The 13,195-nt window shown below is 34.2% G+C and overlaps 1 protein-coding gene across 4 annotated transcripts in view; it reads left to right on the top strand.

Moving 5' to 3' along the window:
* HBT (CDC27 family protein) overlaps window positions 1-13,195 on the top strand; it is a 75,752-nt gene that overhangs the window by 39,207 nt on the left and 23,350 nt on the right. For all 4 annotated transcript variants that reach the window (XM_089789268.1, XM_089789265.1, XM_089789267.1 and 1 more), the window contains 3 exons: window positions 5,553-5,764; window positions 5,894-5,959; window positions 7,980-8,099. In XM_089789268.1, coding sequence (XP_089645394.1) covers window positions 5,553-5,764; window positions 5,894-5,959; window positions 7,980-8,099 — 398 coding nt within the window. The remainder of the gene's footprint in view (window positions 1-5,552; window positions 5,765-5,893; window positions 5,960-7,979; window positions 8,100-13,195) is intronic.

Genomic DNA, 13,195 nt, shown 5'->3' with positions numbered 1-13,195 from the left:
ACTCGAACCTTGTGACTTAGGTTCTCATAGCCTAATGGTAAATTAACTAGCCTTGCTTTTAGGAGGTCTCGAGATCAAATCTCTTAGGCAAGTTAGTTTTGGTAGCTAGGCATTCTTTATTTATTTTATTTCCTAATATACGTATTTTTTATTATTATCATTATGATTTTATTACAAGTATACATGTACATCATCATACATACTTATGCATAGATACACACATATGTAGGTATATATGTGTGCACCCATCTATACTTACACACACATACACACACATAATGATACTACAGAAATACATCACCTCAAGAATCACAATCCAAATAATAAATGATAGAAATGAGTGCTTGATCATATGATCAAAATGAGAATCACAAAACCATACCAAAACCATGATATTGACCAACTTGAATGAGGTGACTTTTCTAGGCGGTAATATCTCCACAATAACAACATTCAAAAAATTTGAATGCATGATCAGACCTGTGTTGCTAGGTGGAGTCAATGCCTAATATCTGAAATCTTGCATCAGAGAGAAGGTGGGGAGGGGGGGGTTGGGCAAACATGGAGGGGAGAGTGACATCATGTAGATCTCTTGCAGGAGTGACTATGATATGGTTAGTATTGTTAGTTCCAAAATAATCATAATATTACAATGAAAAGAATTACGATCATTAACAATGTAAACAGGTATATAGGCAAAATGCTATAAGAAACTTTTAACATTCTAAACCAACATAAAGATCACAGTACTATTTGAAAGTGTCTCATCATCTAATCTAAATCATAAAAAAGTAGAATCCATCAAGAGTAATAATCATGTTCATGTAATGTCACTGGGGTAGGCACTACACATAAAGGATAAGTAGGACATATACTTCTTGGATTCATCTAAAACACCTGATTTTGAATCCACTATATTTTAGCTAAGTCTACCATTTGCTATTTTTTTAGTTTGATTTTGTTAGCATTTTTAGATTTATTGAAAGTTTTGAACACTTCTACCAAGGGAAAGAAAAGACTACTAGTGTTGCAAGGTTGTTTAATATACAATCATGAGAGGTGGCTTGGTCTTCTATTTTTTTATTCTCATGCTAGAGCAATTTCCTATGGAACATTCTCTCCATTTCAAACAAATGTTTAAAGAAGTCATCATTGGTGGGCCCTCCTTTGTGTCACCTTGACAACATAAGCTACACCACCCTCCCTTATATTCTTAGCCCAAATGTGTATAAGAGATGGATGCTCTAATATCATGGATGGGCGAACCAATGTCATGCATTGATCATTCATCAATATATTGTCACGTAATTAGCCAACTCTATGTTTTTGAGAGCTATTGATTTCAAATTTTGGAGGATGCGATAGAAGAGTTTTGAGTGTCTAATGTTGTACAAGTAGTGACTGATGCAACTTGTGTGTAAGTTAACTAGATTGATGTTGGAGGGTGCTGACAAAAACATTTTTTGGAACCCTGTGTTCATGTCTTGAATGACACATTGAAGGACATTGGAGATAGATCGAGTGAAGTTAAGAGGGTCAAAGACAATGATTTGTAATCATCACAATTCAATTTCTTTGTTTGGGACTTTTTTTGAGTAAGAAATTTCTCAGGACTCTTGATATTGGATATGCCGACTGTGTCATTTTGTTAAGAAAAGATTATTGAGTTGTATGGCTTTACTATTTATGGTGGTTAATTCAAAGCTGGGGTGAATGGCTAGAGGCAAGCTCATTTGAAAGAAGTGTGAACAAAAGATTCTTGAAGATGATTGGTGATCCACAAATTGCTTGTTTCATATTTAAATTGTTTTTAAAAGCATCCATTCTGTCATGAGTTTTAAATTCTTAATTTTATTTTAAATTTTAATTTTAAAGCTTGTTTGCACATATATATGTTTGCTCTTTGCTTTGGCCAGTTGTGCAACTCATTAGATATGTTGATATAGACTTTTGTATTCTTGAAGAGATTTATGGGACATTTGATAACACACTTTGACAGATAAAGCAAGGTATTTATGGTAGCGATCTTACTTTAGGATTTTTTGAGGAGCATTTTAGGCACGGAGATGGAATACTATGTATCGCTCACTTTATAATCTTATTTACTTTGCCCACAAGTGTTGTCCTTGTCAAGCTCTGCAATTTAAACATAAATAATTAGAGGCGAAGACAAATAGAGCTACATTAGTTGAAACAATGTGAGTTAGAATACCTGCCACTCACCTCCTTTCCTATCATAGGTGCCATTTCCTCCGCAACAGAATGAAATTGGTTCACATATAGCTTCATCTAGTCAGTTAAAAATAACATTACTTTTAGTCGATTGCATCAAGCTTCTCTAATGTCTATGATGAATGTTTATCAGTGTGATGATGTGAATATTTGAAATTTTCTTTTTCAATAGCTGTCCCCAAGTCTCTTACTTTTCCTTTTTTAATGTTTGAAATTTGCATAAAAAATTCTGTATTGGAAACACCTCCCAAATCTTCTACTGTTCCTGTTTTGAATGTTTGGGGAAACACAGTTGTGAACAGGTTTGAAATACTTAGTCTTATAGGTGAATGTTCAAACAATGTTTGCTGATGGTTGGAGTCATAATTATGCTGAGTGGTATTAAAATTTTTTGCTGATAGGTGTAACTACAATGGTAACAAAGGGCAGATTATAATGGAATGAAATTTTTCACAAGAACTCCCTTTGCTAAAATTCAACAATAAATTCACATGCAGATTTAATCATTACTAGAATCTAGTATTCAATTGCTACTAGAGTATTTAAAATTGTAAATAATATTTTTGATATTGTGCTCTATTTGAATATTTTATGCATTTCACTCTCCGAAAGATATAATTATTATATTAAGATATGCTATCTATCTATCTATATATAAATGTCATGTTGAGATGTTAAACATTGAAATGATTTCTGGGGAAGATTGTGTGAGAGTTTTTTCATCAACGTTTCGGATCATACTGTATGATCCATCATCAGGATGCCACTGAGTCACTGAGAGTTTTTGCTCTCAGTGACTCAGTGGCATCTTGATGATGGATCATACAGTATGATCCGAAACGTTGATGAAAAAACTCTCACACAATCTTCCCCAGAAATCATTTCAATATTCATGGATTGTGGAAATCTGTTTGCTTTGATGTTAAACATTAATAATATGAATGTATAATAATATAACAGAATAACTAACACATACATAATATGCAAATTTTCTTTTGGCATGTCTAGGATAGATGTACTAGCAAAGAATGATGTAGTTTCTCGGCCCGATGAGTTTTTATGACTTTCATTGGCACCAAAAACTAGCGGAATTCTCAGCAAAAACTCGGCGAGTATTTGGCGATTTTTTTGTTAAAAACTCGGTTGTAGTTTTAGAACAGCACTTAGAAGGCCAAAAATGGCCCAAATTAATTACATTTCTCATTTCTTCACTTGTATTTTGCTGAGAGGCAGAAAATAGTCTTCCAAACACTTGCAAACTGATTTCAATCGATTTGAAATGGAGTTTTTGAGGAGGATGGTATCAATTATTTGGAGAGGCAGGCTATGGAAGAGTGGGCTGGATTGTTTTCAGACTGGATGATATAGAGCTGATTGAGTTGCCATTGCTAGGCTAGGAGAAGGTAGAGGTAGAGCTACATTTAGGATTGGGGATGGGCCACAAACTGAGACAAACATACCTGAGTGAGGAGGCAGAGTCATGCCCAATTTACCTCTCCCTAATTTTTACTAGAGCTGGGAAGAGGAAGATGTAATTGGAATGATGTATTTATCATAGTTGAAAATTTCGGTTTAGGCAATTTGTTGGTCAGGCCAAATTTTTGAAAATCTTGGAATCAGCAAAAACGGCAAAAAATTCGGCAATAAATTGACACTTTTATCGAACATTTGAAAATATACAATTTTTCAAAATATTTAAAAAAATGCACACATACACACCAAATTTGTTATAAATCCATCCAATCAATTATAAATCTATAAAATAATAAAATGTATTATAAATCTATTCAAATCAATTACAAATCTATTAAAATATATTTATTATTAATTTTGAATCTATTAACATTTTTATTAATCAATTAAAATTTAGAAAACAGTAAAATTGTAAATACTAAATAGCAAACTGTAATAATATACTATTTTATATTAATAAATACTAATTTACTATATAGTAAATACTAAAGTTCATTTTTACTAATATTAACAAATATATGAAAATTTAATATAGTTATACTATGTGAGATATTATAGATATTAGTTATAAGTATTATTGTAGCTGACGGAAATTATTACAAAAATTTATAGACATTATTTAAAATTTAAATAAAGTCATCCCTCTCTACCAATGCTGTTGCTCCATTGCGCTCTGCCTTTTCTGTCATCAAGTTCAAATGTTTGCAACTTCACTATGAAGTCAAATTTCTCTACCTTGATTCGTAACCTTGTCCAAGACCCAGGTCTTCATTGAACTTCCTTGCTGCTGATCTGGGTGCTAGCTGGAATATTATTATTAGTTGTCGATCTGGGTGCTAGTTGGAATATCTACAATGTCTTTTTCTATTCCAGTCATCTCTCTGCTCTGCTGCCATAGGTCTCGTCCAAAGCAAAAAAACAAAAACGGAGATAGTATATTAAAATGAAAAATGATGCAGAGTGCTCACACCAAAAGCCTACTGAGACCACAAACTTCAACACCTTAAGGTAATTCTACCTTATCAACTCTTCTAATGCCCTTAGATACTCCTTTTAACAACTTATCAAAAGGTCACAAACCTCTATTCAATCTTCCAGCCTTCAAAGCAACTTTTCCTCTTAGTGATTCTAGAGACCAATAATGGGAAAATGAGCACAAACTAGGAAATGGACTTCAAAGTTTCAAACTATTCCTTGGACCCAACTCAAACTTGGGAACATTCTAAGGGACACTCAAGGATTGAATTTCTATAATTATTTGGCTTCCCCAACTCCTACTATGCAAAATTGCTCTTAAGAGGCCTAATTTCCCTTGTAGCTTTTTTACTGGTTTTAGGACAGTAACCTGGACTTTTCCCACAGAACTTGGTAAACAAACTAGGGTTTCAGATACCCTTTGGGAAGTCCTTCAATCCCGCAAACACCAACTTCCCAACCTACTCCAGCACCCCTGAATCTACACAAGCCTCACAGGCCTAATTGGCCAAATCAAGCATGGAATACTTGGTAATGAACAAAGATGGGTACCTAGGTTTGGTTTGTTGTTGCAGAGGGCTTTACCTGACTTATTTCACCAAGAAATGACCACTCACCAAGTTCTATATTATGAAAAAAATGCTTCTATATTGCAGTCAGTATTCACGAAATATTATGAAACTCACATTTCTTTATTTCGTGCTCATTGTAAACGAAACATGTACCTATACATGGTTATTTCTCTTACACATCTTACTATCAGGGAACCTATTAGTTATCTTACAAGTAATGATTGTTTCTATGTTAGTAGTGTTATTATTTCTGAGGGAACTGGGCATGAATTCTGTTTGGTGTTTGGATTCTATTTGCAGGTAAAAAGTATGAAGCTTTTGAAGAGTCAGGAACAGAAGATGTGGCTGTTAATACTATTAGGCGACCTGGATCTGTTCCAGTGGAAGATGAACCTCGAATTCATAGCAGGTTAAATCGCTCTTCAAGGTTAAGAGAAGGTGCATTCGAGCTCCTAGGGCTTTTACGAGTTCTAGGGGAAGCGTTCGGTCATTCCTGTATGCATCGTTGCCAGGTACTATATTAAATTATATAATATAGTAATATCTGAAATTGGTTTATTCTGTCAGACAGGAGTCTGGAATGTCACTGCGTAGGGTATGCTGTATTCTCTTTGAATTGTTTTGACCCATGGGTGATGCAGGAGGCTTTAGATTCATTTTATAAGTTATCACCACAACAATACGCAACAGGATGGGTCCTTTGCCAGGTTAGCTGAGTCTTTGTTGCTCTTGTTGTTGTCAATTTTGTAAATCCAGACAATTACAATGAATATTATTTGATTTGGAACCATCATTTTAAAATCTTCCAGCACAATTTTTTTTACTTTAAATTGCCAATCATGACATGGTTAAAGAATTTCTAGTAATGTCTAGGTGAGGGACATATTTGATTATTATTAGGGGATATGTTAAATCATATGATCTGAAAAATAACTTTCTTTATATATAAGATGATCCTTATATAGCAGTTATGGTTCATTCCTCATGCAGGTCACCTACCTTTAAGAATTTTGTACGTTAAAAATTATCTTGGACAGTTGCATCGAGTCCAATTAAATGCATCAGTCATGGATGGATCTGAAATTTTGACACCATCAAATGCTATGTTCATGTTCATATACAAGCATTTCGTATCTTTCCCATGCTTTCTTTTGATAAGGGACCTTCGTTTTGCAGGATCAGTTTGCAGCTTATAATTTTGTAAATCTTGATGTGTCTAGGGTTTATGCATCTGATTTTGTGACTTCACATATTCAGCTTTAGTTTTTGCTTGGATTAGTTTCTTATTAGAGTTATTTAACACTTAGGTTGCGTACATTTTTTTCTCTGTGAAGAATAAATTAGTGTGTTTTTAGTTTCTTCTAGGTATATTATTTTGTGTGCAAAATGAGGCATTTGATAGCTATTTGAACCCTACATCATATATGTAAGTAGACCATTTACTTTGTGAGGCAAATTAATCTGCAATCACAACGTGAAGTGACTTATAACTTTGTTCCCTCTTCTACTTTTGTTGTGGACTTGAAGATGATTGCTATATGGAAAATAATAGACCAGCCTATTATTGTGTATGGCAATTAGGTTGGCAATCTACAACAGAAGATGATAAATTTTAGTTGATTTCATTTTTTAACTGTCAATTTGCCTTACTGTGTTTCTGCGGCACCATTACATCAGTGAGGGATATCTCTTCTGTCAAATTCTTTGAGTGCTTGTGCCTGGCTTCACTAGATTTCATCTCTTTGGGTTATCTCTTCTGGCAAATTCATTGAGTACTCACACCTGGTCTTCACTTGGATTGTGCTACATGCAGAATTGGATGCATTAGTTTACTGGACTCTACTTTTACATTTGTATCATTCATGCATGTACATGTATCCTGGCTATACTAGCATGGTCCTCTTATACAAAAGCTACAATAATAATCATTTGAGCTCATATAATCTGACAATGTGTAATTTGAAAATTGACTTGTATTCATTTTTATATATTCAGAAGGATTTTTTTCCAAGCAATGCTGATACGATGTTGTCTTGACCATCTGTGTGGAAACGGTCACCCATTTTGTTCTCTTTAGTAGTGTGTAGAATTAAAAAAATGAATTAGGACACCCTTCATGTTTTTATCACAAGGAGGCACAGACTTGGGCCTCTCCATCTTACCATTTGGTATAATTTGTTAGTTATGAACAGTTTTTTCGTGCTGATTACAGGGACTTTAGTAACTTTGTACCCAGAAGTAAATGGTTTGTGAAGACTATCGCAGATTTTTGTCCAAGTTTGGATTCCTTACAGATATCAAATAATTATGCCTTTTAGCATGTTTTATAGAAAAGGGATATGAACTTGATTTTCTCTTTTTTCCATGTAAATGTTATCCTGTTTGTTCCACTTAAAATTGCTTTTGTTATTTTTAAGTAAATAATATGTTTAGGTTCATAGCACATGCTTTACAGATGAAAATATTCGTGTTATTGGAGCACATTCTGTCTTTTGGCATGTTCAGTATATTTATTATGTAGTGATGAACTTGATTTTCTCCACTGTCCATATTATACAATTTTTTAGAGAAGTGAACAACAAAAACACGACATCATGGCATAAATCTATCTGCCCTATCTTCATTAGAATTTTCTCCCTTTATGTAATTTGGTATTTTAGATTGTTTCAAATGCTGTCTGTCGCTACAGAAGATTTCTATAATTTAAAATAAATTTGAGATGTGTAGGTTGGCAAACAATATTTTGAAATGGTGAATTATTTTGAGGCTGAGCGTGCATTTAGTTGGGCTCGGCGTGTTTCTCCCTACAATCTAGAAGGAATGGATGTATATTCTACAGTTCTATTTGTAGGTCTTCTAATCCTTCTCTCTGCATCAAGATATCATCCAATGTATATCCATTTTAGCGTTTTTATGCTACATCAGTCAATATGTATGAAATATTAGTTTTTTGTTTGTATCTTCACTGTGTTAGATGATACGTGCTTAGAAACATGTTACATTAAAATTTAGCATCTGCAACATCGATATGATACTCAGACGTATTAGTGTTTAGTAGATTTCTGGGTCTTTCCAGTTTGAGCATTCCCTCACAGTATATCTTATGTTTCTTATCAAGTAGAAAATATGATTCTGAAAGATCCCTAATAGGAATTACTGCGAAATTTTGTTTTTTGTTTACTTTATGTGGCCTAGACCAGCGCAGGATGAATAAAGTGTAATTTATTTCAGTATTTGCAATATTTGACTCTGTCTTTTTTCAATATTTCTGTTTTTTTTGGTAATTTTTGATAATAAAAAAATGCAAGATGCAAGAAATGACATATAACTGAAATAAAATAAATGCAACTAACTTCACACCAGTGAATTACTGATTTATTGCAACCAAATTAGTGTCAACAAGTTGGTACCAGGGCTGTACGGCCAAACATATGATGTAGCCGGCAAATGGAAGAATGATAAATGTGACACCAATCTGATCTGAAGACATCTCAGCTGAATATGATCTGCTATAGAGCCCAATTTTTCTGAAGAATGATGAAATGCACAGCTTAACCTCCACAACCAACTGAGAACAGTAATGGGTTGCCTCGTAAATGTATGGCTGAGGTACAACTGTTGTCGATTGAATTGCTGGATCTTAACTCACATCTGCAACCATGTATTTTGAATATTGCCCAAAAACGCCTTGACAAATCCTAACACCCCTCAAAAAAAAAACTTGGCAGTGGTATGACTGAATATAGACTTGAAATTTAAATTCACGAATTCTGCTCCCTCTGATCTGATCTGTATATGTGAAATGAATTGTTTTGCCTCTTTCCAATCAATTGCATTCACCTCCAAAATTGACCCTTAAATAGCTCTTTCCAGCTGATTTATCACTGTGAATACGTGCTATGCTCAAGCTAGGTGGATGTGTTACTTGATTGCTTCAAGAGTTTTTGATCTTGAAGTTAAAATTTCTGCAACCAAGTCAATCAGAGATCCAATCACAACTTGGGATAAAATAATAAAACCTGGATGATTCAGAATGAAGCCTGATTCATCTATTAATATTTCTTCCTCTTCCTAATTGGTTCAAATCCTTTTAGGGATCCTAATTGGTTCCATTTCCAAACCAAAGACCTTATTTCTCATCATAAAAGTGTCCCCCTTTTAGAATACAACTTATCTTAATCGCCTAGGGAAATTAGCCAAGGTTTTATAACATTTTATTATAACCTAAAGTGACTTCATAGAATCAATTTGATATTATTTATTTAATCCAACTGTGATAACCTTGGCTGGTTATAACCTTGACAAACACCATTTTCTTCACTATTCAGTTGTTTGACATTTCATCAAATACTTGGCAAGCGATCTAAAATAAATTCGATGAAGCTTTGGTTTTGCTTTTTAGTTTATGATTTTTTGGAAAGCACATCAAGCATGAGTAAAAGACTGAAACAACTTCCACTGTAAACAAGACAAAATTTCTCTTGCAGAAATATCAAATGCTAAAAATGTCATTCAGTATTCTTCTTGCAATTGGGATCCCATTAAGATTTCAACAAAACAGAGATTCACAACTGAAAAAACCTTGTTATCTCCTCCAAGTTCGGCCTGTAGCAGAATTTGCAGCGAGTGCTGCTACTATAGCCTCTGCTGTACAGTGAGTTACACTAAAGTACGTGAGTAGCAGGTGCAAACACTGGCTGCTGTGTCCTGGTTATCGGCAGATACTAATGCCAACATGAGGCTCTAATGCAGATAGGGAAAAATGCCCAGTTGCAGATTGAGACAAATGTCAACAGCAGGTTGTACGGCTGCCCAGAGATTTGCAGATGGTAGTCGAATCTCATAGACAATGACATTCAGCTTAGTTACCAATTTGAATGCGGGAAGAGTGTGTGTGTGTGTGTATGAAGTTAAACTATGTATATGCAGTTATACTATGTATATATAGTATATGCAAAGAAATGAAAGAAATATACAAAATTAGACATTTGAATTGCTTGTAATTTCACCAATACATATTCAAATACTCAATAAGATTATCAAATATAAACCATATCAATGATATGAATGTCATATGCATCTATCTTCATGATTTCAGTGCAAATCAGCAAATCATCACGTGTTGGGTGGATATTTTGCAACCGACAGTTTTGGGTAAAAATTCAGTCGCAAAATAGGATGACCAGCCACAACGTGTGAAACAGAGTCTCTCCTACCTTAAAAGGAAGGCTCCCCCTTCTCACCGTTCCTTGGATCAACTCAAGGTAAGCAAGAAGTCGAGAGATCTTAAACAGGGTGATACTAATATCCTTTCTTCTTAACTTTCAAGAAAGGATCCGTTTACTCGTAGAACGAATAATGGGCAAGGTAAATCTCTAACTACACTTCTATCAAGAGTTGGAAACAGTGATACCGATAAATCTTCACCAACTCAAAGGCTAGCTAAAACATACCGGTTTGGCTCTAAGTCCGGTCGTACTTCTATATGGTAAAAGTTTTACAATTAGGGCACAAAGACTCCTAAATGTAAGAACAATCTAACTATTTTGCAAATAAAGATGAAAATACAAGCCACAGACAAAGCTTCTAGCTATGGATTTTCACAATTGTTGCTGGTCAAAGCTCGGGCTTCAATTGTTTCTTAACTCTCTATGATCTTTTATTGAACACACAATAATAACATGAATCAAGACAATAGGCACAAATTATAGTCAAAGCTTCTAATTTGTTTTATCACAATTGCTTCCAATCAAAGCTTTGAATCCAATTGCTTCTTTTATTCACTTTTCTCCCAAATTCGTACTACACAATCAAAGTTATGCTTGCACAAATGTGGCAGAGCTTTCTTGCATACAACAAAAGATAATTTTTACAATGAGGGGGCACTCCTTTATATAGGCATAGGAGTTGAGAAAAAGGTGGAAGAAAAAGTGAGAGCAACTCAACCAACTTTGACCTAGTCTAACTATAAGAGAAAATATAGGGTTACATGCAATTGCACATGCAACTCACATTACATCTTTTACATACACATGTAACTCGCATTACATTTAATTACACTTTTTCATGTAATGCATCTTCGCCAACTACAAACATGAAAAAAGAAGACAAAAGACGGAAGAGAAAAGAACAATTCCGAAAGGCCTTGTACTTGACGATGCAATCCTAGATGATAACAGGATTGGGAGTTCCTGTACCTTGTACTGCTGCATTCACGTTGATAACCATAGTGTTGTGTCTTTTGACAACCTCTAGCTCTCTTTGATGAATTGTCCATTATCATGTGGAAACTTGATGTGATCCATCTTTTCTCGCTCAAGTTGTTGTGAATTCTCCTTTGTAGATCAGCACAAACTGGAGTCTTTGACACTTTGACAACCTTCTTGACGATGTTCGGATGTACACTCGAAACAACTTTCCATCAGCACTTTTAACTCTTTTTTTTTTTTTTTTTGAAGTAAAGTGCTTGGTGCATGAGAATGCGTGTAAATGGAGATTGCCGATTTTCAAAAAGTGACTTGGGCTTTCAAGATGTCACTGCACGAAAAATGGATTACATGTAAATGCAACATGTAACGGAAGGTGGAGGGTGAAATGAGATGCAAGTGTGAGTGAAAGATACGCTTTACATGCGTATGCGGATAAGGCTAAGATGGAAAGCATGGAAAGATACGGAAACATGTATTTGCTCATAGAGGTGTAAATGCATACGGAGAGGAGAAAATGACATTTTTTTGACTTTTCAAAAAGTGACTTTTAGTCAAAATTGGACCTTTTAGATGCAATTACACGTAAGACATTTCGTGTAATCGTAGCGTGCGAATGAAAGCAAAAAATGAGATGGATGAAAACAGAAGTGGAAAATGGGATTACATGCATGTGTGAATGGCAAATGAGGTGAAAAACATGTAATCACATTTGTTGGATGAGATGTGAGATGTTATGACATGGAAATGGAATGTGAAAAATGATAACACTTTCGCATGTAATGAAGGAAAAACAAATTTTTGGAAAAAAAATTGCAACTTCTCCAAATGGAGGAAAACTGACAAACAAAAACACAAAACCAAAACAAAAAAAAAACAGCATACCTTTGAAAACAACTCAAAACATGCCAAGATGCAATGCACTCCAAAGATGAAATTCGAATTTGGAACTTGGGGAAGAACCAAAAATATCAAAATGAAGGAGAAATTCATATTTTAAAGGGAAAACACACATTCTAAGGCAAAGATTCTTACAAATGGCATCCATTCAATGATTTCATGCATAAAATCAGCAAAGATAAGCATGAATTAAAATGCATGAAAGAAGAGGTGCACTTACATGAAGATTAAGTGCCAAAAATGAAGGAGAAAGAGCTAAAATAGCAAGTTTTATAGTCTTAAGACTAATTCTTCCTTAAATCCGGATTTTTAAACAATCTTTTGACTTTTTCCGCACTTGCATGTAATAGACATTCAATGGTCGAATTTGATATGAGAAGGCCAAAAATGTGATCTCTAAAGACAATATCATGCATTTAAAACTCAAAAACAATCCTTTTTGATCAAATGTATGGGCTGGAAATGCATTTTTTTGAACAAAAATATGACTTTTTAATTCAAAAATCTGGGCCGTTTTTGCAAAAACATGGCCAAAAAATGCATGTTTTTGAGTCATTTTTGGCTTGTGAATGCAAAAACGACTTGCTCAAATGGATATACATGGATCCAAATGCAAAAAAGTTGCTTTAAAACACATAAAAGTGGATTAAAACCCCAATTTTCCGAGCATTCTAAGCAAAAACGTATTTCTCCAAGCAAAAACAATTTGGTGTTTTAACACCAAAATAATGATCACAATGTAATGGAATCAGCAAATAAGGTCAAAACGATTTGATTCCAAGCAAAAACATGTTCCAAATTTGAAGATTTATGGAGTTTTTCGCAAAATCATGCACT

Source organism: Cupressus sempervirens, chromosome 6 (assembly GCF_028749045.1).
Source record: "Cupressus sempervirens isolate cs-2001-9-10 chromosome 6, ASM2874904v1, whole genome shotgun sequence".
Taxonomy (NCBI): domain Eukaryota; kingdom Viridiplantae; phylum Streptophyta; class Pinopsida; order Cupressales; family Cupressaceae; genus Cupressus; species Cupressus sempervirens.
The sequence above is the reverse complement of the archived record's forward strand: the minus strand, read 5'-3'. Positions and strand labels throughout refer to the sequence as shown.